This window comes from Carassius gibelio, chromosome A5 (genome assembly GCF_023724105.1).
Source record: "Carassius gibelio isolate Cgi1373 ecotype wild population from Czech Republic chromosome A5, carGib1.2-hapl.c, whole genome shotgun sequence".
Lineage (NCBI taxonomy): Eukaryota > Metazoa > Chordata > Actinopteri > Cypriniformes > Cyprinidae > Carassius > Carassius gibelio.
The window spans coordinates 28,121,955-28,148,725 of NC_068375.1; the positions used below are offsets into that span (position 1 = coordinate 28,121,955).

At 37.0% G+C, this 26,771-nt stretch overlaps 1 protein-coding gene across 1 annotated transcript; it reads left to right on the forward strand.

Annotated features, from left to right (window-relative positions):
* The first annotated feature begins 1,769 nt into the window (after nt 1-1,769).
* On the forward strand, nt 1,770-26,577 carry LOC128009568 (electrogenic sodium bicarbonate cotransporter 4-like). Its single transcript, XM_052592957.1, has 23 exons — nt 1,770-1,902; nt 3,803-3,963; nt 4,176-4,328; nt 4,781-4,876; nt 5,087-5,142; nt 9,167-9,324; nt 9,932-10,019; nt 10,148-10,302; nt 10,380-10,508; nt 11,315-11,489; nt 11,664-11,797; nt 12,020-12,291; nt 14,132-14,166; nt 14,548-14,739; nt 15,479-15,592; nt 15,718-15,879; nt 15,966-16,144; nt 16,734-16,806; nt 18,058-18,126; nt 23,211-23,384; nt 23,648-23,818; nt 24,075-24,130; nt 25,958-26,577. Exons 1-23 carry the CDS (start codon nt 1,823-1,825, stop codon nt 26,136-26,138), a joined length of 3,063 nt encoding a protein of 1,020 aa, XP_052448917.1. The 5' UTR covers nt 1,770-1,822; the 3' UTR covers nt 26,139-26,577.
* Nucleotides 26,578-26,771: the final 194 nt, after the last annotated feature.

Consider the following 26,771-nt stretch of genomic DNA (forward strand, 5'->3'; position numbering starts at 1 on the left):
TGGGTTTTTAGAGAGGTGGGATTTGATTTATGAAGAAAACTTTTTTTTTTTAGGATATACAATTACACCTCAAACATGTATTTTGAAGTGGCTGTGTTTTTTAGATGCTAACATGTGTTATTTTTTATATTATATTTATATACTATTATAGTAGTTAATTAGTGAATTAGCTTTCATTTGTATATTTCCAGTTTGCAATTTTCATGTGCTTTTTATTTTTAATATTTAATATTTAGCTTTCTTTTTTATATAATTTTAGTATTTTTATTACTTAAACTTATTTTATTTCAGTTAGTTGCTAAGACAATATTTATTTTATTTTTAGTTAACAATAGCAACACTGATGCTAACAAATTGTTAAAAAGGTGCAAAGAATTATATAATTTTTTTTAATGCTCTATAGCAGACAACTGTGTAAGTCTATGCTACTTGTTAGCAGCTTACGTTAAAAATCACACTTGATTAATTAAGATACGTAATTAAATTTCTTGTAACATAACATACATGTATTTTCAAATAAATTTGAGGATAGACCTTTTTTTATTATTCATTATTTAAAAAATTAAAATCCATTGGATATTAAGGGAACCCATGGCAAATTAGCCTTCCTGGTTGGACTAAAAATGAATATCATGACTGTCTGAGCAGTCTAAGCTCTGTGCCTGAAAACCTTTCAGTTTTTCAGCACTAATGCCAGGGACTAAAAAAAGGCCATAACCTCCTTTGCAGCTGACATGGAACTAAATGTTATTGATCTTCTTTCCCTTTCTCACTCTCAGCTGTGAGTAATTACACGTCATCGCACTTCAGCTTCAATAGACAGACCACCATTTGTAACAGTACATTTTTAAAAAGAAATCTTTCATTACTGAAAGCAATGCTGGATTCATGCGTTGATTAACTTTTTAATAGTTCTGCATTTGACTTCAATCTAATCAGCAGCTTCTTAATAATCACTTTCACATTTCATATTGCTGAATCATGGTTGTTGAAGCGTCCATGACAGCAGCACAATTAGAATTTTTGCCTCTTGCCCTTTTTATAAAGCTGTCAGTTTCTCTGTCAGTTGTGTTCTCAGTGTTTAATCTAACATGCTTCTCTTCACATATAATGGACTGGAGGTTTCAGGACCCTTCTCTCACTTGTGAATTTGTCTTACACACAGACACATCGGACACAAAACACTCTTTGTTGGCTCTTTAATATTCATGCATCTCATTCACAAATTGACATCTATGGGCTTCTATTCTCCACGTGTCTTCCTGAGCCATATCTTTAGTCCTCAGGAACCTTGTGTGTGGCCCATTTGGAGGGAGGATTAAACAGGCAGACTTGATCAAACCGTAGATGGGAATAAAGATGCACCTAACAGGTGTTAGAGCTGAGAAATAAGAACAAATAAAGAACAGTACGACCCAGACGCCGCCACAAACTTCCTGACATGGTCATGAAAAAAAAAAAAGCACAATGTGGCTTCACATCCAGGTTCAGTCACAGCTTTATTCCTCACACACAGAATTAATGAACAATGGCTTACACTGCCTCTGTGTTCCTCCAGGCACAGTCTGCCATCATAACACGGGATCAAACATACACAGTGGGTGTGCGCATTGTTTCTTCTCAACTTTTGGGCAAATACTTTCACTGTGTGTGGTGCTGCTGCATGCAGTGCACTTTTTATTTATAAAGGCCATCTCATTCTACTATCTGACTGAGTGAAATCCAAACAGGCAAGTTTTCAATCACTTCTCTTCCTGTTTATCTCAAAGTGTCCCCAGCAGCAGAGCGGCTGCGCTATATTTTGGGGGATGATGAGGAAACCATGCCCACACCCACACTCTTCACTGAGATGGACACACTGCAACACGAGGGCGATGAGCTGGAGTGGAGAGAATCAGCTAGGTATAAAAACATACACACCAATGCAAAACACAAATGGCATCAATAGTCTTATACCTATTGCAAATTCAAAATCACTGTAATGAAAAATTTGTAAGGCTGAAATACAAACCCGATTCCAAAAAAGTTGGGACACTTTACAAATTGTGAGTAAAAAAGGAATGGAACAATTTACAAATCTCATAAACGTATATTTTATTCACAATAGAATATAGATAACATATCAAATGTTGAAAGTGATACATTTTCGAATGTCATGCCAAATATTGGCTAGTTTTGAGTCAAAGCAGGCGTTTTCTATGGGCCAAGGCTCATTTAAAATGGACTGTGGCAAATTGGAAAACTCTTGTGTCAGACGAATCAAAATTTGAATATCATCCGGACTAAAGAGGACAAGGACAACCCAAGTTGTAATCAGCACTCCGTTCAGAAGCCTGCATCTCTGATGGTAAGGGGTTGCATAAGTGTGTGTGGCATGAGCAGCTTACACATCTGGAAAGGCACCATCAATGCTGAAAGGTATATCCAAGTTCTAGAACAATATATGCTCCCATCCAGATGCCGTCTTTCAGGGAAGACCTTGCATTTTCCAACATGACAATGCCAGACCACATACTGCATCAATTACAACATAATGGCTGCGTAGAAGAAGGATCCGGGTACTGAAATGGCCAGCCTGCAGTCCAGATCTTTCAACTATAGAAAACATTTGGCACATCATAAAGAGGAAGATGCGACAAAGAAGACCTAAGTCAGTTGAGCAACTAGAAGCCTGTATTAGACAAGAATGGGACAACATTCCTATTCCTAAACTTGAGCAAGTTGTCTCCTCAGTCCCCAGACGTTTGCAGGCTGTTATAAAAAGAAGAGGGGACACCACACAGTGATAAACATGACCTTGTCCCAACTTTTTTGAGATGTGATGATACCTTGAAATTTAAAATCAACTTATTTTTCCCTTAAAATGATACATTTTCTCAGTTTAAACATTTGATTTGTCATCTATGTTGTATTCTGAATAAAATATCGAAATCTGAAACTTCCACATCATTGCATTCGGTTTTTATTCACAATTTGTTCAGTGTCCCAACTTTTTTGGAATCGGGTTTGTATAATAAGATCTACTGTAAATATTAAATTTTTTTAATACATTTAAGTTGAATTATAATTGTAGTTGAATAGTTGAATTACACGTAACTTGAAACTAAATGGTAATAAAAATAAAAATGACACAAACAAATTGCAAAGAATTTAAATGCAATGAAAACTAAAAATAAAAAATAAACGCTAATTTTAAAATAGTAAAAATACAACATAAATAATACTAAAAGAACACTACTACTAATTAGTTCTAGTGAATATTCTGAGCTGTGTCAAATTAATCAGACAGTGAAGAATTTCATATGTATGTTGATGTTTAATTCATCAGAATATTTTGTTTTTTTTACAATATATAAATGGTAAATGCCAAAATTGATTTGGCCCATCATGTCATATCACAAGAGGGCAGAAAAACATGCCATTAAAGCATATTTACATTTCTACTTTATCTTAAACATTACAAAATGTACACATTTGCATTAAATTGTAGAAAATATAAATTAATTTCATATAAAAACATGTAATTTTTTAAATGTAATATGGCTGTATATAAGGCAACATTTATTTTCAGCCTGTGACCAAAAATCAGACTCATATCAAGTTTGATTTATGGCCCTTCAAGGTTTGGGCACTTCTGCTCTAGTGAGACAGACATTTCACATTTCATCTTAAAATAAACAGCATCTGGGCCAGAACAACATCAACATTAGAAATTTAATGTTCCCGTTCTCTGCTTGACTTCAAATTTGTGTGTATGTGTGTGTGCGTGTGTGTGCGTGCGTGTGACTGTGCATATCTGCAGGTGGGTGAAGTTTGAGGAAAAGGTTGAGGAAGGTGGTGAGAGATGGAGCAAACCCCACGTTTCTACGCTCTCCCTGCACAGCCTGTTTGAACTGCGGACATGCCTACAGACAGGCACCGTGCTGCTGGACCTGGAGGGATATTCACTACCACAGATAGTCGGTCAGCAACCGAGCGCTTTATTCTCGGCGCTTGTCATCTAACGGGGGGCTACTGATGTTTTCTGAACCATCAAAACCTTTGTACAACAGATATCGTCTTGCATACTGAAGTGTAGCTTAAAAAATGTTTTTTTTTTCATTACTTTTGTCATGCATTGTTAAGTTTTGTTATCATACCAGTGTACTTTCACAGCTAACTTTTGTCTCCTGTAGATGACATCATCGAGCGTCAGATAGAGGAAGGCTTGATTGGTCCTGAGCTGAGAGATAAAATCAGCTTTGTTCTGTTGAGAAAGCACAGACACCAGACAAAGAAACCCATCCATCGCTCCCTTGTAGATCTGGGCAAGTCTGGGTCTGGAGTCAGTGAGTGTTCAATCTTCATCTCCATCCATCCCTACTCATACTGTATTCTGCACAATAGGTTGAAAAATGAAGGAATAAATGAACAATGACTAAACCATTGCACCGCATTGGAATCGCACCATTCTCTTGTCAGTTTGTAGATTCCTTGTGTGAATCTTCAGGTACAATGCAGCCTAATTGCTTGTTTTCATAAAATGGTAGTTCATCCAGAAATGATCATATGTTGTTCAAACTCTTGCAAAAACAAGAATTGTTAAATTCGTCCTGAACATTACTGAATAAAATGATACTACGAGTGACTTTTTGATGAACAGTCCCCAATCCCATTTTACTTCTTTCCAGGGGTTATTTCATTGCTGTCCTTTTCCTGCAGTTCATTAGCATCAACTTATTAGAAAAACATTGTCTGCTTAATAGTTTGTTTAAAAAGTAATGTTGCTTGTGTCTCAAAGCTCGGAGCCCCGCCCGATCCCCTGCTGCTGGAGCAAATTTTAACCGCTCTACAGAAGATCTTCGAAGCAAACAAGCAGCCAACTATGGCCGGCTACGTAAGTCTATTTTAATTAGCAATTAGCAATTAATATAAAGCTTTTCCATTAAAGCTGCCTGGCAAGAGTTTTTAATTAGTTAGTTAGTGAGTGATGTCAGATTAGTTGTCAAATAGCTAGCTGATGGTATAAGGCTTAATTAATATTTATCATTCTGATTAAATATTTGTAATGACATTCCTGTGTTTATTTGTGCCTGTGTGTCTGCAGGCCTAGCTCAGAGCAGGAGTATGAATGACATTGCAGACACACCAAGCACAGACCAGGTGAGTCACAAATGTAGAAAACCACAATCTGTCCAGGCACAACAGCCTTTGTATAGTTCACAATAGCAGCTGCACAGATCTTTTGTATTTGCTTTGAAGCTATTTTTATCTGCCGTGAACAATTTTCCAGACTGACCCCACTGACAAATTCAAGCAAGAAAGATTCTAGACTTTTTAAACTAAATGTCTTTTCTCTAGCATCATTATATTGGAATTGGATGTATAACTAAAATAACTTTTTTTTCTTAATGCCCTTTTATAACATGGTCTATACAAACACAAAACTGACTTAATGGGAACATTAAAGAACTTTCTTTAAAAATACTAACTAAAAAGTTACTTTTAACAGTAATGCATTACATTTTGGTGTAAGTAATCAACAAAGTAATTTAGTTACTTTTTGAATGAAGTAACTAGTAACTGTAACTAGTTACTATTTCTATTTTTTTTATATTTATATATGTCGTTCCAAACCCATAAAACCATCGTTTGTCTTCTTAATCGCAATATGTTATGAAGTGGCAAAAATATTTTTTGTACACAAAGAAAACTAAAATAATGACTTTATTCAACAATTCGTCTCCTCTTTGTCTGTCGGCATTACCGTAGCACCATTTTGGAGAACATCCACTGAACGCAAGCAGCGTACGCTCTTCTGTGTCAGCCACACTGCACTGATGTGCTGTTTTTGTTACTATATGTAGAATACATACCCTTGTGTCATGGACACAGAAGCATACGCAGTTTGCACTCAGTGGATGTTCTCCGAAAGGGCGCTACAGTGATGTGGAGAGAGACAGAGGAGAGGAATTGTTGAATAAAGTTGTTATTTTTGTTTTCTTCGTGAACAAAAATGATTGTCGTCGCTTCATAACGTTACGGTTGAACCACTGATGACAGACGGACTATTCTGACGATGCTTTTCATACTTTTCTGGACCTTGAGTGTAACTTACTTGGCAGTCATGGGACAGTCACAAGCCTCCCGGTTTTCATCCAAAATATCTTAAATTGTGTTCAGAAGACGAACAAGGTTTTTTACGGGTTTGGAACAACATGGGAATAAGTAATTAATGACAGAACTATCATTTTGGGGTGGAGTAACACTTTTTAAATATATACTCTTAGCTACAGCTCCAAGAAGAGTGTTTTTGAGGTTACAAAAGAATCAACTGAAAATCACAGAAATAAGAAACTCCTGCCATTCCTTTTAATAAATAGATATTTTGCATTGTAAAATTTGTTCTATTAACATAATTGAATTGATGTATTTGATGGTATGTTGTTATGAGGAGCTTGCTGTGATTGTGTGTTGTTGTGCTGCTGATCTGATGTGCTATGCTTTGCCGTAGCCTGGTGTCTGGGTTGGTATTGATCTGCCATTGGGGAAATGGACCATCTGAGTGTGTGGTCCTCATGCTGAGCTCCCACATGCAGAGAGATACTCGGGATCTGAGGGCTGATCTCCCTGGAAAATGGTGTCACAAAGTTTGTCCAGGGGCACACAACATATATAGCCACCAGTCATGACACTCATGACACTTACTGTCCTGCTTTTCTTCATGAAGATATATTGTAACAGCAAAGTTTTCATAATTTATACCTTTAAATTGTTAGTCTTGTGTGCCTGAGCAAAAAAACACTTGATTTAAACATGTAGACTACTGCTGAAAAGTTTGAGGTTAGTAAGATTTCTTAAAAAGAAATGCATATTTTCATTAAGCAAGGATGCATTCAATGGATAGTAAGTGACATAGATTTATAATGATATATAAAAGATTTCCATTCCTAATATCTGCTGTTCTTTTTCTATTTTATAGAAAAATAGAAAAAGATCATTTTTCTATTTATCATAGAACCCTAAACGCATATATCATGACAATTATAAGATTTTTTTTTTCTTGAGCACCAAGTAATTAGTATCTTAGAATGTTTTTCTGAAGTATCATGTGACTCTAAAGACTGGAGTTCAGCTTTGTCATCACAGGAATAAAATACATTTTAAAATATAAAAAACTATTTTTTATTTTATTTTAATATTATATGACATTATTACTGTTTTTACCGTATTCTTCAATATTAATCAGCCTTGGTAAGCATAAGAGACGTCTTTCAAAGAAGACTTTATTCGAGACTTCTTTCATTAAAAACCAAAAGTTTTGAATGATGGTGAAAATCATTGAAAAAATAATTGAACATTTATATCTAGACTTCCCGTCAAAAGGCTCTCAGTATAAATTGTATAGGACTTCCAAAACCATTTTGTGTTGTCTATAGAGCTGGGAAAATGTAAAGCATTGTATGGAGGAACTCCAAACTGTTATCCAAAGAAGTGAGATATATTGGTTTTTAGAATAGGCCAACATAGAAACACATTGAGCTTCGTCTGCCAGATAATTCAGCGTAGCCTTTCTGAACTCCATTCTTACATCCCTGACACACAATGTGAAGTTGAGATATAATTCTTCTACATGAATGTCATAACGCCAGTGGATATATGCTTGGTTTATGATTCGTCAGAGAGGAAAAAAAAAGAGGAAAGCAGAGAGATTAATATAAATCCAGACTGCACTTTACTCAAAGGCTTCAGATGGAATTGTTGTCTTCAAAGTGAGAAAGGCTGCACACATTTTAGTAATAAAGTTTAAAATAGTACAAGCAAATGTATGTGAAAATTTTCACAGATGGTAAATAGCAATAAATCAACTTTTGTGTTTAAATGTGCAGTTTCAGATTATTGGCACATATAAAGAGCACAATATATATATAATTAAATAATATAACATTTTATTTATATAGAACCTTTCAATAATAAAAAGCAGCACACTGTTAAACGCCAACATAAGGGTCCTATGATAGAACAGAAGGGTTCGATGACAATATAAGGGTCCTGTGGTGGGACAGAAGGGTTAAATGACAATATAAAGGGGGTCGCACACCGGACGAGAAGCGCAGCGCCGCGTCGCGTCGCGCCACGTCTTTAAAATTCGAACACATTATTCTCTATGTGAGTACACACACCGGCGGCGCCATTCTGCGTCTGTCTGCGGCGCCCAGCTACGACTCAGAACGCTGTTCAAATTTCTGCCGCGCCACAGAGCGCCATCCGCATAGTTTTATATTAAAAAACCCAGATGTTATAAACTGAAACTGAAATTAAAGTACAGCACACTTGTTTCATTCAAATAAAACATTACAAAGTGTTTGGTTACGTTTTCAGCAGCACAGTTGCCTAGACAACAGATACAACAAAACAATAACAGACTTATTATAATAACACAGATTATTTTCATTAATTAACGTTAAAAACTCAGCTTTTATCAATTAAAATCATATATTTAAAATAAATAATATAAAATAATAGATGAAGTTAAAACTCTCCCATCTTGCTGCGAAATTGAGCTCACGCATTTAGAATGTGCGCGTCCAGTGTGCGATACCTCGAGTTGTCCTACATGTGGCGCGACGCGACGCGGCGCGTCTCGTCCGGTGTGCGACCGCCTTAAGGGTCCTGTGATGGAGCAAAAGGGTTAAATGACAACACAAGGGTCCTATAATTGAATAGAAGGGTTAAAACATATTGTAGACACTGTATATCCTGTACTTACTGCTTATTGCATTTAATTGCCTTGTACCATACATGTGCAATGATAATTAAGTTGAATCTAATCTAAATGACAAAGTAATGGATCTATGATGGAACTAAAGGGTTAAATGACAATGTAATCATCAGAAGTGGAACAAAATGATCAAATTACAACATAAGCAACCTGTGATGAAACTGAAGGTTTAAATGATAATATAAGGTTTCTGTGATGCAACAGAAGGGTTAAATTACATCATAAATGTCTTTTGATGGAACAGAAGGATTAAATTGAAACCTAAGGTTCCTGTGATGGAGCATAGGGGTTAAATAACAACATAAGGGTGCTATGATGGAAGAGAAGGGTAAAAGACAACATAAGGATCCTACTGTACCTATCAAATGTTTTTATTTTTATTTTCTTTGTTCACTTTTATTTCAGCTGAAGAACAAGTTTATGAAAAAAATCCCCAGAGATGCAGAGGCATCAAATGTTCTGGTTGGAGAAGTGGATTTCTTGGAAAAACCCTTTGTTGCCTTCGTTCGGCTGTCTCAGGCCACCACTCTTGGAGGTCTGACAGAAGTCCCAGTGCCCACCAGGTGACGGTTTTGCACATAAAAAACTCACAATATGTCTGCAGAAAAATGATGGAAGAAGTTTGATGAACTAAAATTAAAGCTGCAGTAGGTAACTTTTGACGCTTTAGTGGTTAATAAACAGAACTGCTTGCGTCTTGCGGAAGAACATTGTAGCCGGAACTACTTCTCTCTGTTTATGTCTATGAAGAATCACAAAGGTACTGGGTTACTCCGCTGCGGTACCCCCGAAGCAATCTAAAATAGTCTGAATATAAACACTTATTATAGGTGCACCCTAGTGATTCAGAACAAGCTAAAAACATGGTTTGGAAAACGGATTCATGGTGTACTCGCTTATTATAAATATTTATCTATATTTTGAACACAAACAAAGTTACGTATCGCAGCTCTGATTGGTTCTTTCTTACCGGGAGCGGATTAATTAGTGCAAATGGCAATAGGACCACTGGGAGGAGCCAGAGGAGCTTGATTTTTTTCACAGATTATCTGTCTCATATTTTGCTGTCAGGACATAATGACAGGTTTAACAAATATGTAAAAAATATATTTTTACAAAAGTTACCTACTGCAGCTTTAAGTTTTGAATATGTTTTGTCTTAATGGACAGATTCTTGTTTGTGCTACTTGGGCCTCCTGGCAAAGCCAAATCTTACAACGAGATTGGACGTGCCATCGCCACGCTCATGGTGGATGATGTAAGTATGATTGTTTTGTTTGTTTGTTATGCAATTCATATTTGTAATACAGTCTACAGTATTTCTTACCATTCTTAATGTGGGATACATCCAAATTATCCTGGGTAAAATCTCTTTTTTATCTATAGCTCTTCAGTGATGTAGCATATAAAGCCAGGGACCGAGAGGATCTGATTGCTGGCATTGATGAGTTTTTGGACGAGGTGATTGTGCTTCCACCTGGAGAATGGGACCCCAAAATTCGCATAGAACCCCCCAAAAAAATTCCCTCAGCAGACCAAAGGTAAAACTCATTCTTGTGTGGCTTTGGTTGGCCCATAAGTTTCCCATCTTGACATTCTCTTTGTTTTCTCTGAGAAGGAAGTCTGTGTTTTCCCTCAATGAGCTGGGTCAGATGAATGGGACAGCAGTCGGTGGAGGGCCTGTTAGTGAGGATGAGGAGATGCCTGTTCCACATGAGCTTGGCGAAGAGTTGGCATATACAGGGAGGTGGGTCCATTGTGTCATCCATCCATCCATCCATCCATCCATCCACCTAAAGTTATGTATTTCTTTTCTTCTATCCATAAGACATACAAACCAGACATTTATCCAGCTGCATTTACTCAGTGCAACTTGAAAGAATGCCATTCCAGACTTGAAGCTAATTTTCAGATTTTAATGTGGAGTAACTTGCACAGATTTCGATTTAATGCAGACTTTAAACATTTCTCCAAAAACGTTCAAACAATATTTTTACAAGACAACATTCAACGTTTCCTCTGCAAACTTTTTATTCATTTTAAATCTACTTTCTTGCGTTCAAATTTCAATTTTGCCTCCTGTTTGTCACCTCCATTAGTTCATGGGAATTGAAATTATATCTGCAATTAAGTTCTGAATGATTACAGCCCTGCTGACTGAGCATTCATCCGCTGATATTCAGGACATGAAGTTCTAGTACTTCAACCTTGCAAAGCCTCTAAAACACTTCGGCTGTAAATTTTTGGTCATAGCTTGAGTTTCAGGAGCTCGAAGTGTTCTTGCCTTATCTGCCTTTGCAAATAATTGAAAGATGCCTTAGAGCTCTGAGGTTCAGGAGAGTTCATATCTTGATCAGTATGTCAGAAAAGGAAAATTGAATGCACTTTTTGGCACTCTCGCTCAAGGGCTTTTGAGAACTTTAGAGATAGAAAATGGGTGCCAGTACTCAGTGCTAATAATCAAGATAGAGCTCACCTCTGTCTGTCTAACACAAGCTAAAGAGGACAAGTCTTTGTTGAATTATGAATTAAACATCTACGTTTACGGGACAGGTTCTGTGGCGGCCTTTTCCTTGACATAAAGAGGAAGCTCCCCTGGTACCCGAGCGACTTTTATGAAGGCTTCCACATTCAGTCCATCTCTGCAGTGCTCTTCATTTACCTGGGCTGCATTACCAATGCAATCACCTTTGGGGGCCTTCTAGGGGATGCCACAGACAATTACCAGGTACACCTTGCAGTTTTCTATACTTGACACAGAACATGATAGTTTGTTAAAAGTTGCATATCATCTTCTTTTCTTACGCTTGTGACAGTAGCTTCATCTATAGCTGTCTTCTTTTTGTCTCTCTCTTTTTTCAACTTGTTTCCATGTCTCTATCCCTGTTTAACTCTCTGTCAGGGGGTGATGGAGAGTTTTTTGGGCACCGCTCTAGCAGGAACAGTATTCTGCATGTTTGGCGGTCAACCGCTCATTATTCTCAGCTCAACGGGCCCCATCCTCATCTTTGAAAAACTGCTTTATGAATTCAGCAAGTGAGAGAGTCCTCTGCACCAATCCATCATAATTTCACAGTCGATTATTGTGGACAATACAGTAGAGCCTCGATTGCTCACTTTCATCAAACCCTTAAAAGACACTCATAAATCATCTCTCTTCACTGATGCAAATAAGTGACTTCTCTCTTGCTCTCGAGTGATCACTGCTTTTGTATTTATCTCTCTTTATTGTTTATTGTAAACTTTTTCCCCCCTCAGAAATAATGGGATTGATTACATGGAGCTTCGACTGTGGATCGGAATACATTCCTGCGTGCAGTGCATTTTCCTGGTCGCAGTGGATGCCAGCTACATCATAAAGTACATGACGCGTTTCACTGAGGAAGGCTTCTCTAGCCTCATCTCCTTCATCTTCATCTCCGATGCCATCAAGAAGATGGTGGGATCTTTCAAATACTATCCCATCAACACAGACTTCAAACCAGACTATGTTACGGCCTACAAGTGCGAGTGTTTGGCACCAGACACAAGTAAGTCCATTCTTGGCATAGAGCACATCAAATAAATTGTTTATTTTCAATTTTATTCTTTCACTTTGTTTAGGTTGTGTTTGCTTTAAATATTTTTTTAGTTCTCGTTTTCTAGTTTTCTTATTTGTTTTACTTAGAGCATTTAAGATTGATACCCTGCCTTTAAAGTCAACATGAATGAACTATGTGTATGTTTGATTTGCTTTTGTGTATTTATTTATTTATTTGACATTTTTATCAAAATGTCATATCTCTGTAAACTTCTACCCCAAAGCTGATAATTCAGCTTAATTTTAGTAATATTAAATTAGAATATTTTCACATATTTTGATCAAACAAATGCACCCTTTGTGAGCATAAAAGGCGACATAAAAAAAATCTTACCCTACATGCTGTAAAATGAACATTAATCTTGATGAATATGCTGTAGAAGTGTGATTTGTTGTTTTTTCATTAAACTTTAACTATTTACTTATGGTAATGAATCAAACCCTATTGTGCAGTGTTACAGAATACATTTCACTTTGGAGTCACTGCACCGTCAGTATGCATTAATTAACATGCCCAATATTCATTTCTTGATTAAACAAAGTTGCTTTGAGTGTTTGAAAAGAACTGGCTGAGTGCATGTGATTACTGTAACTTATTTGTGTTATGTTTGTTTTTGCTCCAAACCCCAAACGTGGCCTCCGATTGATGTGAGTACATTTCCATAAGCATGAGTTTAAACTGGACAAATAGCATGTTTTTTTTTTTATGAGTTTGTGTTTATCATATGGATTGCAGCAATGAATGTTAACTAGCAATGAGGTCTTTTAAAAGTAATTTAGGCATGCTGGATTGTTTCAAACACCAAATGAACATTTCAGTAGAGCTACACCGGGTTCTGTTTGAGGTGGGATGGCATCCCCCTGGTTGAAAAAAAAATTATGAAAGCACCCACTCAGTTGAACCACCATCCCTTCTTACCATCCCCTTTAGATTTTTACTGTTTATTATATAAAAAATGTTAAATTCTCTAGCCTTCTTATGATAATTCATGAAATAAATAACGGCGATTGCCAATCAGAACTTGTTTCTGTAACAAGCTGCGCACAAGAGGAAGTAAGTTTTCCAAATTTTTCACGCAAAATGGTGCAAGCGCAACTTTTGAAGTTCTTTTAAAAGAAGACGAAATAAAAGGTATGATTTTTAACACATTCCCTTGACAGCGATATCGAGCTGTATGTGTGACTTGGAGGGATTGAGAGAAGATAGGACTTAACAAAAACCAAACAAAAACATGCCTTGAGAGTCCTTTGAAAGCATTAACTGCATGATAAACCCTATTAGAATGCCCTTATAATTCATGAATGAATTATAAATTATAAGGATGCCTTATAGCACCCACCCATGTATGAGTTGTTATGTTTTTATATTTGTTGCACAAGCAGTGTACTTCTTTTGAATAACAGCACATGTGCTATTAATGTTGTACAACAGTTCATAACAACACGGTTTAGTTTTTGAATTAATTAGTTTTTGAACAAATCCAGTGAGCCATTCTGATGGATTAATCGTTTCTAATTGAATCGGCTGTTTTGTACGAATTGTTTGATCTCAATGTTTCAGTATTTAATTTATTAAAACAGGGAATTGCTTCCATCTACTGGCTTTTTATTTTTATTTTTTTCAATTCTACCACTGGCAATGCCTGCAGTCATTTACAAATGGCTTTGATCCTGGATAAATCCTTCTAACAAAGTTTCTTGAGATTTCCATTTGTTCTGCTCATTTTCCTCTCTGATTCTCCCTCTCTCTGTTTGCTCAGTGGCACCAATGATCTTCGATGTTACTGTAGTCCCAGTGCCAGATAATTCCTCTGCTCTCTTTGGTGTAAGTGCCTCATGTCTTCACCTCACTCACATCTGTGTTAGCATGAGCTCAGATTAGATTACAGCTTTTGAATCCACTGTATTTGCACGAACTATCACTGATTTGATAACCCACAATGATACTTTGTGTTTTTGTATTATTTCATTATGAAGGAAATATCAATCCAACATAAATCCAATTAATTTATAACAAATTGATTCTTACTGATCTAGGTCTGCTGTATCGCTGTATGTCTTTGGCCCTCTCCTGTTTTATTCTCTCTTTTTCTCTCTTTTTTTTTGTTTACGCACCACACAACCCTTCCATCCTTTGCCCTGTCTACAATCCTCCCTCCTGTCCCTGATTTCTACCTTTTCCTCTGTCTTTGTCCCATCTTCTCAGTTGAATATAACAGCTCTGGACTGGAGTCAGCTGAGTAAGAAGGAGTGTGTAAAGTACGGAGGCTCACTGGTAGGAAATTCCTGCAAGTATGTTCCAGATCTTGCTCTCATGTCCTTCATTTTGTTCTTCGGGACCTACACTATGACTGTAACCCTGAAGAAGTTCAAATTCAGTCGCTACTTTCCCACAAAGGTAAGTTTCTTTTTCCTTTTTCTCACCAAACTCCTGAAAAAAAAACTGATTTTCACACTAGCACTTTTCTGTCACTCACTTGGACCTTGTTAGTATCTTGGACATGTCCTTTCCTCCTTAAGTTTTTCTCTGCTATTGCAAAATCTGACTGACTATATCTTGTTTAAGATAAAAGTTGTCTCTATTCTTTAATTCTGCATGATCCTAATAGCTGATGGGATTTAGTAAGATCAGTAGGGTCTTTGATAGTGTTAGAGCTTTTGTACCTGTAAATTCAGGAAAGAAGGTGGAAAAATGAGAAAAATAAAAACAGAAAACTTTTTAAAAGACAATAATAAGAAACATTGCTTGAGCACCAAATCAGCATATTAGAATCATTTCTGAAGGATCATGTGACACTGAAGACTGCAATAATGGATGCTAAAAATGCATCTTTCCCATTACAGAAATAAATTACATTTTACAATATATTAAAGTAGAAAACATTGATTTGATTTGATTTGAAATTGTAATAACGGTTCAAATGTTTTAACTATATTTTCAATCAAATAAAAAGAAAAAACTCTGTATGCAATAATAATAATAATAGAATAATGAATAATGGCTAGTTTGCAGCTCAACATATTTTATGTAGCTTTGCGACAACACTGTGATTCTGCTTTTGCAACTACGTGTTTTATTCACTTCTTTTAAATATATGTATATATACAGTATATACATTTATTTTCTTTCTGTCTAGCTAAGGAAGTTGATTAGTGACTTCTCCATCTTCATGTCCATCATGACATTTGTGGGACTGGACATGCTAATGGGTTTGAAGACTCCCAAACTCATTGTTCCCACGGAGTTCAAGGTGCGAGGAAATGAAGTTCAGCTCACACGTGCTGGAGAATAAAACTGATCTTGACTTTTCAATAAAGGCTCTTCTTTAGTTTTTCCTCATTGTTTTATTGGGTATTTCCTCTTCAAATCACGTAGCCCACACGCGCCGACCGGGGTTGGTTTGTGATGCCATTTGGAAAGAATCCGTGGTGGGTTTACCTGGCAAGCTTCGTCCCTGCGCTCCTCGTCACCATCCTCATCTTCATGGACCAGCAGATCAGCGCTGTCATCGTCAACCGCAAGGAAAACAAGCTAAAGGTACCTGTGCAATGAGCAGATCTTTCACCACCCCTGTTCTTTTCATCGCCACTGATTTCCTCAAATTCTCGCTCTGTTTGTTACAGAAAGGTTGTGGGTATCACCTGGATCTAATGTGGGTGGGCTTTCTGATGGTAGCCTGCTCTTTTATGGGCCTGCCGTGGTACGTGGCAGCCACTGTCATTTCCATCGCTCACATTGACTCACTGAAGATGGAGAGCGAGTCTAGTGCTCCAGGGGAACAGCCGCAGTTTCTGGGTGTGAGGTGAGACAGACAGGGACAACTTGTTTAGCAACCATAGCAGGTGTTTTGTGGGCTCCCACTGATGGTGTTTCTGATTGGCTGTGTACAGAAAAAGAAAGGTGATTTTTAGCTTACCATGTTAATCATTTCCTTTAATAACAGCCATAAATTATAAAACGTTTACTGAGAGTGGGCTATTGAGACTTGAGACTACAAACTTGGTTGTCATAAAATCCAATTTATGTGAGGAGGCGGACCACATTTATATCCAAATGGTAATTAATCTACATGGAACAGATGCCAAGCCTCAAAATGTAGCTATAAACTGCTTAAATCTTCTGGATACAGCTGGAATGCTGAAATAAATGCATTTGTGCACTGTGTTTGGTGTGAGTCGGGCACTTGCTATCATGTTATGACAAATGCTATGTTTAAAAACATACACTAAGTCAAATATGGAAACAACACTAAAAAAGCTGCTTAGGTAATATATGTAATACGTTGCTTCTTTGTTGCATCATAGCTCAACACAAATTATACAAATACAAATAGTTCTCCATATTCTATTCTCTCTTTTCTCTCTCTCTTACTGCTCCTCTTCTGATTACAGAGAGCAAAGGCTGACAGGAATCCTGGTCTTTGTGCTGACAGGAGTGTCTATCTTCTTGGCCCCAATCCTGCAGGTGAGCTTGTTCAAATGACAGAGATAATTAATACTGACACTCACTTGTTATTTAGGGTAGATTAGCAATTATTATCATAAAAGAAAGTTCTTTGATGATGTCTGTATGATCTGATCTACTTTAGCTGTACTATTTCGAATGGTGAAAGAACAAACAGATGTTATGTACTGTACACTACTGATCAGAATCTGGGGTCAGGATTTTTTTTTTTTTTTTTTTTTTGGAAGAAGTTATGTTCAACAAGCCTGCATTTATTTGATTGAAAATACAATAAAAGTAATATTGTGAAATATAATCACAAAATTTAAATAACTGAATATAAATGAATACATTGTGCTCATTACTATCCAGCAGTAAACATTCTGTTATGCTGATTAGATACGAAGCAATTATTATTATTATTATATTTATGTGGAAATTGTGATACATTTTTAGGATGCTTCTAAAAGAAAGTTAAAAGAAAAAACATTTATTAGAAATAAATCTTTTGTAACATTATAAACTTCATTACTGTTTGCTTCACAGTTTAATGCATCCTTGGTGAATAAAAGTATTAATTTATTTTCCTTTCATTTCATTGTATTTTCCTTTTTAAAAATCTTGCTGACCCACAACTTGTGCACATTTAAATGTTATGTATTTACTAAACTGAATTTCTAAAACAGTTAAAGGAAACAAAGGATAGCAGCCTGAAAGTCATCTTCAATTGGTCAGATGCAATCATCTTAAAGCCATGACTTTCAAAAAGAAAATGTATTATTATTATTATTCATGGGACCTTAAATGCAGTTGAAATGTGTTTTTAAAGGTCAAACATTCTTAGAAAATCAAAAAAAAAAAAAAAAAAAAAAGGTGAAGAAGCACTTGCCTGATCTTTAAAAATAAAAAATAAATAATAATAATAATAAATAAATAAATAAAAAAAAAAAATATATATATATATAGTGTGCTGTTTTGTTTAAATTAAGGGAAAAAGCAAGATTCATGAGCACTTCCAGTTATATTTCTCTGAAAGTCACTTCACTTCCATGATCTGATTATTCTGAGAAGGGTAGGAGGTTTTATTCATCAGAAAAACTGAGTGGATGGTGGAAAGTGGGCGTTATACTTTATACCAGAATGGAGACTGAGAAAATGTGTTCATGTTTATTAAGAGAATGAAATAGCTTTGGTTTTGTCTTCATGTTGTCTTCAAATGTCACTGCTGTTGCCTTGGCAGCTGAAGTGTATGTATTTGTTTTCTGTTTGTAGTTCATTCCTATGCCGGTCTTGTATGGAGTCTTCCTCTACATGGGTGTTGCTTCTCTTAGTGGTATCCAAGTAAGTGCCTTTAGGGATCTAACCTTTTCCCCACCACTCCTCCTCCTCCTCCTCCTCACAGCCATTACCAAACTGCTTGGAACAGTTCTGATGGCTGGTGTACTTTTATTGTTTTTGACATTTCTATGTTTTAATTTCATAGAAAATTTTCAAACCATACAGGGAAAACCTTACAACTTGCACTTTGTGTGAGAGGGTAACACTCATTTGCATGCATGCTGCAACTGTGTTTAGTGATTAGAAATGAGTGATTTCTCCCCACTTTGACAGTGCAGGGATGGAAGAGCGTGGTGTTGTGGGAATGGATATTTGCATGCCGGTTGGGTTTACTGAGGCAATTTTGAGCTGCATTTTGATGAGGCTGTCAGACTGCAGTAAGAATCCACCCTCTTGTGTGCTAGCTTTCTGTGCTGCTCTAATAGTAGTCCACTTTAATGTCAGTTAGAGAATAAGAGGAGGACACTGGCAAAAAGATGGACCTCAAGCGGAGAGGTTTACAATATTCTGAAGGAATACAAATGCATTTTGGTTCACGCTTCTCTGAGGCTAAATGGTTAAAAGCTGAGTTTGATTCTAAATAGCAATGTTTTCTTTTATACAGGTGCTGGTCATATAATTTTGACTTATTTTTAATTTATTTAAAAAATTTGATTCAAAAAGTGAAACTTGTATATTACATTTGTGGGAAGTCGTGGCCTAATGGTTAGAGGGTTGGACTCCCAATCGAAGGGTTGTGAGTTCTAGTCTCGGGCCGGACGGAATTGTGGGTGGGGGGAGAGCATGTACAGTTCTCTCTCCACCTTCAATACCATGACTTAGGTGCCCTTGAGCAAGGCATCGAACCCCCAACTGCTCCCCGGGCGCCGCAGCATAAATGGCTGCCCACTGCTCCGGGTGTGTGCTCTAGAGGTCTTCACGGGTCCAAAAATTCTTGCCCGAACCCGACAGAGACCCGTAATGTACTACACCGAACCGACCCGGACCCGTCTTTTATTTCAAAAGCTGGACCCGGACCCGTGTAGATCCGAGAAATGCCTACCCGGACCCGTATATTACTTGAAATCTGGACCCGAACCCGCCGGGAAGACACAGACCCGACTGGACCCGACGTTGACATATTCTACCTTAAATTGCTATTACAAGTCAATAAAACTGTTGCGAAGAATACAGCTTTTTGTCTTACCTAATTTAAAGAGCCGTGATCTCTCTTCCTTGTACCTGACTGCCTGTGATGCATTACAATCCTCCATCAAAAAAGTTATTCATGTTATTCCTCTCGTTATTCCAAGTCCAAGCTGAATCCACTCATTATTTCAGCTTCAGCAGTCCACTTGATGTCACGGTGACGGATGACAAATGCTACTGTGCACATGTACATTCTGACTCGAGTTAATTCGCATAATAACTTGCACTGTTTGCCTTTTGAACTATAATAACGATCGCTCGTGCAATGCCATGGCCGCTGACATTATTTATTTACTATCATCTGATCTCTGTCTGTGCTCTCTGCTCAGCATCGAGTTTGAATCTGAACCACTAAAACTTTAAGATTAAACGGTTCATTTATAATATTATAAAAATGGGAGAAAATGTAAAACGCGGTTTGGCAGTCGAAGTGTCCCTCACTGCTTGCCATAGAAACATGACTGCACATGCGTGCTAGCTTTATCCAAGGGGCAAGGAACTCGATCGGAAGTTGAAGTCGGGTGGGGGCTGCCATCTTTTAGCAGAACTTCACTTGCGTTAGCATTCCCATTGACTCCCATTCATTTTGGCGTCACTTTGACAGCGAATAACTTTACATCTGAGGCGTTTAAAGACTCTGTTTGTCCATTATTTATTTCTAAAGATACACGACAATGTATAAAGGGCTCCATTACCTTCTATGTTACATTATGGCCCCGTATAAACAGTTTTTGTAAAAAATAGGCTAACGATTGCGTCATAACCACTCGGCTCTCTGTCGCATTACCGTACAGACAGGAGGAGAAGCTCGCAGGCAATTAACTTAATATGACGTACTGGCGTTACATTTTAAAATACTATACAAAATAATTAATCGGAATACTTACTCCTGCTCACTCACGACAAAGAACTCCCCGCTCAAGCTCGCCGTCTCTGCAAGATTAACGATGGCAGTTTGCACGCACAGCTACTAGAAGATTTACATCTGTCAGACAGGTTGCTGACGTCGTCAAGCCTCGTTTGAGTCTGCGCGTCAGAAACGGAAGTGCTAAAAAATGCTAAAACTGGGCTTCATTTGTCTCAATTGAGTTCCAATGGGGTCGCTGTGTCCATTTCTTTTACTGTCTATGGCTTTATCAACCTAAATGCCTTAACGCAATAGAAAGCATTCATGTGACCTTTCACCTCAGATTGTGTTGCTGATTTGAAATATATTAAACATGAGTGTGTCAAGTCTGCAAGCATTACCGTGTGTGCACTTGTATATTAACTCGAGTCTGCGAGCGAGAGAGAGAGAGAGATCACTTTTTTTTGGCTCACTCTTTTCTTTTCCTAATTTTACAAGTTGCAAGTTACAAAAAACACAAGCAGTCTTTGATAACGGCCGGATGTTCTATGAGTCCGATGACTCCGATCGGCGATCGCACGGGTATTACACACAATGTTAAACAGACCCAGGACCCGAGGTAATAGATTCGGATCCGACCCGGACCCGGCTGATGATTTAAAATATAGACCCGAACCCATACGGGTCCCGGGTCGGGTCCGGGGTCGACGGGTCTCGGGTGCACTGTGAAGACCTCTAGTGTGCTCACAGTGTGTGTGTTTGTGTTCACTGCATTTCGGATGGGTTAAATGCAGAGCACAAATTCTGAGTATGGGTCACCATACTTGGCTGAATGTCACTTCACTTTTCACTTTCACTTCATTCATTAAATTTGATTTATTTCACTAATTCCATTCAAAAAGTGAAACTTTATTACATTCATTCATTAAATTTGATTTATTTCACTAATTCCATTCAAAAAGTGAAACTTGTATATTATATTCATTCATTACACACAGACTGATATATTTCAGACGTTTTGATGATTATAACTGACATCTAAGGAAAATGCTAAATTCAGTATCTCAGAAAATTAGAATATAACTTAAAACCAATACCAAGAAAGGATTTTTTAGAAATCTTGGCCAAATAAAAAGTATAAAAATGAAAAGTATGAGCATGTACAGCACTCAATACTTAGTTGGGGCTCCTTTTGCCTGAATTACTCCAGCAATGCTGTGTAGCATGGATTCGATCAGTCTTAGGCACTGCTCAGGTGTTATGAGAGCCCAGGTTGCTCTGATAGTGGCCTTCAGCTCTTCTGCATTCTTGGGTCTGACATATCGCATCTTCCTCTTCACAATACCCCATAGATTTTCTACGGGGGTTAAGGTCAGGCGAGTTTGCTGGCCAATTAAGAACAGGGATACCATGGTCCTTAAACCAGTAAGTACTGGAAGCTTTAGCACTGTGTGCAGGTGCCAAGTCCTGTTGGAAAATGACATCTGCATCGCCATAAAGTTGGTCAGCAGCAGGAAGCTAAAGTGCTCTAAAACTTCCTGGTATATGGCTGCGTTGACCTTGGACCTCAGAAAACACAGTGGACCAACACCAGCAGATGATATGGCACCCCAAACCATCCCTTACTGTGGAAACTTTACACTGGACCTCAAGTAACATGGATTGTGTGCCCTCCTCTCTTCCTCCAGACTCTGGGACCCTGATTTCCAAAGGAAATGCAAAATTGACTTTCATCAGAGAACATAACTTTGGACCACTCAGCAGCAGTCCAGTCCTTTTTGAAGCGAGACGCTTCTGAGGCTGTCTGTTGTTCAAGAGTGGCTTGACACAAGGAATGCGACCGCTGAAACCCATGTCTTGCATATGTCTGTGCGGAGTGGTTCTTGAAGAACTGACTCCAGTTGCAGTCCACTCTTTGTGAATCTCCCCCACATTTTTGGATGGGTTTTGTTTCAGAATCCTCTCCAAGGTGCGGTTATCCCTATTGCTTGTACACTTTTTTTCTACCACATCTTTTCCTTCCCCTCACCTCTCTATTAATGTGCTTGGACACAGAGCTCTGTGAACAGTCAGCCTCTTTTGCAATGACCTTTTGTGTCTTGCCCTCCTTGTGCAAGGTGTCAGTGGTCGTCTTTTGGACAACTGTCAAGTCAGCAGTCTTCCCCATGATTGTGTAGCCTACAGAACTAGACTGAGAGACCATTTAAAGGTCTCTGCAGGTGTTTTGAGTTAATTAGCTGATTAGAGTGTGGCACCAGGTGTCTTCAAAATTGAACCTTTTCACAATATTCTAATATCTAAAATTTGGGATTTTCCTAAGTTGTCAGGTATAAACATCAAAATTAAAATAAATAAACATCTGAAATATATCAGTCTGTGTGTAATGAATGAATATAATATACAAGTTTCACTTTTTGAATGGGATTAGTGAAATAAATCATATTTTTGATGATATTCTAATTATATGACCAGCACCTGTATTTGTCAAGCTTGGGCATGTAGATTTGTGATTGTCTCATATAATTGAGGTAAAACAATAGAAAGTCAATTTTTAAGTCATTTCAAACTATTTCAAACAAAATGACTGTTGTGTCTGACTTTCTCACTCTCAAGCTTCAAAAAGTATGATAGCATTATAAAAACATCATACAAGTTGTCTACATGACTGTGGTGCCATAGATTTCAAGTTTTCTAAAGCCATCTGAAAGTTTTGAGTGAGGAAATGATCAAAATGGAAGTTGCCAATGGAAGTGATCACTGAGTAAATCGAGAACCTGATCAGTCCAATTTTTGAACAAATCATTCAGATCAAACCATTGAGACTGCACCATTTTGTAAAGTGAATCTGTTTATTCAAATCATTCAAACAACTGAATGATTTTGTGAAGTGAACCAGTGTATTCATCAAAAGGTCTGAAGTCTGCAAAAACCTGGTCCTGGTTCACTTTCATTAGATGGAAATGAGTCATTTGGGTTTGAAATTAAATGAGGGTGAGTAAATAATGACAGATTTTTCCCCTGAGTATCTAATTAGACGTTTTGTCCTTTATAGTTCTGGGACAGGATCAAACTGATTATGATGCCAGCGAAACACCAGCCAGATTTTTCATACCTGCGCCACGTACCGCTGAGAAGAGTCCACCTGTTCACACTGGTGCAGATTGTGTGCTTAGCTATTCTCTGGATCCTCAAATCCACATTCCTTGCTATCATTTTCCCAGTCATGGTATGAATATTTTATATTGCTACACACAAACAGCAATGTGTATCATGATTCATAACTATATTAGTTTCCATGTAATCTATTCGGTAAGGGATAATTGTACTTTAAAATGTTGTACGATTGTAATATGTAGATAAATCACCCTGTAAACATTGAGATGAATTTCCAGGAGTCTGGGATTTAGTATGTAATTCAAGGTTCCTAAAGATAATAAATATTAGGTATGTGTTAAGGAAACCAAAAAATAGTTTGTCTCGTTCCCTCAGATTCTTGGTCTCATGGTGATACGTAAGATGTTGGACATGGTCTTCTCTCAACATGACCTGGCATGGCTGGATGATATCCTGCCAGAGAAGGAAAAGAAGAAAAAGGAGGATGAAAAGAAGAATACCAAGAAGGACAAAAAGAAAGGCAAAGGAGGGAATGACAGTGAAGACGTAAGTATTTTAGTAGTCTGATTATTCAAAGACAGACGCAGACGGCTGGGATTTAAATGAGAGAAGTTTTATTTGACTTAACTTAAGTCATATAAAAATTCTCTCTCATTTTTGGCAAAGTTATTGTAATGTGCTTCTCCAGTGCCACCTTCTGGTGGAAAAGAGCCTCATGCTTATACCAATGAAGCCTCAAAAACAAACTTTGACCAATTCTATACATGCATAAACTCATCTTTATCTGTTCTTTGATCCACAGGACAAGTATAACCCTTATGCAAACTGCTCCCCCAGTGATTCGGACTTGGATCGCAGGTACTGTGTGCTCAAACTACACGTTCCCTACCGTGACCTCTTACGGGGGCCAGACTCCAACTCCGAGTGGGCAGCCCGATGCCAACCAGGCAGTTACTACCACTGATACTGACTTTATTCTTTTTTTTAAATGCGAGAGCATTTCCTCTTGAATACACATCCACTCTACATTTAATAATACTAAAGACTGCATTAATACTTACAGCAGAACTAGATGACATAGTTGAGAGGTAGTTCTGCATATTAAATGTATAACTGCTAAGGTCATGCAAGACCTCGTATAGAGTATTTTGCTATATTCTCATTGCCCTTTGAACCAATGCAGATAGAATTGTTTTCATGCAACCACAAGTATTTTACTCTGCATGCTATTATAGAAAATGTGTAATTTATTATATTGTGCATATTATATATATATATATATATATATATATATATATTCTTTTGCTTACATTTTCACACCTAAAGAAACAACACACACGTATGAACGTCCATAATTAGATGTAAGTACAGTTTCTGTTTATTTCGTTGAATTACTGGAAAAGATGGCAGTGAGAAAGGTTTTAAAATATATATATATTTTAGTAGATATAAAGTGTGTCATGTAATTTTGGTTGTTTCTTTCCCTGTATAATTGTGATTCCAATAAGAGTGCTTATCCAGAATACCCCCCCCCCCCCAACCCCCCTACACAATATATCCGCAACCCATACTTATTCAAATGTGTGCCTCTGTATCACTCTGATGTAGAAATGATGTAAAGTCTGCTGGGTTTCATGTCTGCATTGCTGTTCAGGGGGCATGGTTTGGATGAAGTGTTCACTTCAACAAAGGTTCGATTTGTTAACATTAGTTATTGCATTTGGCATCATACTGGACTATTATCATAATAGATATGATAGCATTTCTTAATTTTTTACATATACTATATGTTAATGTTGATATATAAATATTCAACATTTTATAATAAAACTATTACTTTGTTATATTTTATATTTTCTGTATACAGAAAATATATATAGGGTCAGTAGGATTTCATACTTAAGAGAAATTTAATTTTTTGAGCAACAACAAATTGAATTGATCAAAAGTGAAAGTAAAGTTTCACATTGTAACAAAAAAATACTTTTCTTTTGAACTTTAAATTGATCATAGATACTTTATAAATATCTATCTATGTATATTTTCCTAAAACATTCAGCAGCACAACTGTTTAATATGTAAATAAATAAGCTAATATGATTTCTGAAGGCTCAAGGCTGCTGAAAGAAACAAAACAGCTTTTCCATCACAGGAATAAATTATATTTGAACTATATTTTGAAATAGAAAACAGTTATTTTAAGTTGTAATAATATTTCACACTATTAGTCTTTACTATATTTTGATCAAATAAAATCAACCTTGGTGCACATTAACTTTTTTTAAATTCCTGTTAAGTATGTAATATATTACATTATATATTCTGTATATTTCTTAACAGGAATGTTTAAAATATATATTATAATAGAGGTCTGATCTAGAAATGAACATTAACCCAAAACCAAAATTATTTCATGATTCCTAATGCATTAACTAATGTTAATGCAGAAACTTCTTGTTAAGGTATACAATAGTTGCCCTAGTATTTATCACATTTAAATACTTGAATTAATCTGCTTAACCTAGGACAAGCATACTGAGCCTTCTTCCTGATTTAGGTGTCCTCATTCACATTCTTTCCCCTGGAACACTAACATCTTAATACAGCCTGCTGTTCCTCCTTCCTGTCATTGCCCTCGCCTCTTACTCCTCCTCACTCTTGTAACTGGAAGTTGCCATTCCACAGCATCACTCTGCATCTGAAGATCTCCTGTCCACCATCCCCGGCGATGCCAATGGCCAGAGGGATGTCCTGCCCCATGCCCCAGGTGAAGATTGAGATGGAATCGGACTATGACGACACAGATATTAACCCTAGAAGCAGACACCGAGATCACAGGGACATGAGCAGCGAAACAACGCTATAATGTCGGATCTGCAGTTGTGCAGTGTGGAACATTGCACACTCCGTCTCAGCATGTCTGAAGATCCTGTGTCGCTAACACACACTTTCATGTTCACTTATGATATACAGAATGGATCAGACAACATTTTATGAATAGACATAATGGTTACGTGGCATAAAGTTGAGTTATTTTGAAGAGCAAACATTGAGCCGAAATGTATGAGATATGCTATGAATACATTAAACACCATATTACGGTTTCTTATTTTAAAAACCAAAACAGCTGCAAGTACAGTACATTTTATTAATTGGAGTCAATATAAAACCATATATAATGTGAAAGCAGAAATATTATTTTCTTACTATAAATGAGAATATATTTTAGACAAAATCTATATATATATATATATATATATATGCAGTCAAAACCTTTTGTATTTTCATTTTAGAAAACCAGGTCAACTTTATGTTCAAGATTCAAGTTCCCTAAATATGAAGTCTCTGAACACTCATGCTTTTCCTTCCTTTCCCTATCTTTTCCTGCTTATAACACTCAGAAATTAAAGTTAAAGGGGAAAAGAAACAACCAAAAAACAAGCTCTGAAACAGCAAACAAAACAGATTTTTGTCTTTAATTTTATTTACTTGAAGGTTT

Coding starts and splice junctions, on each gene's coding strand:
- LOC128009568 (XM_052592957.1), top strand. CDS start 1,823: ATGCCCACACCCACACTCTTCACTGAGATGGACACACTGCAACACGAG. Junction 14,740..15,478: donor GTCGCTACTTTCCCACAAAG/GTAAGTTTCTTT, acceptor CTTTCTGTCTAG/CTAAGGAAGTTGATTAGTGA. Junction 18,127..23,210: donor CTTCTCTTAGTGGTATCCAA/GTAAGTGCCTTT, acceptor TGTCCTTTATAG/TTCTGGGACAGGATCAAACT.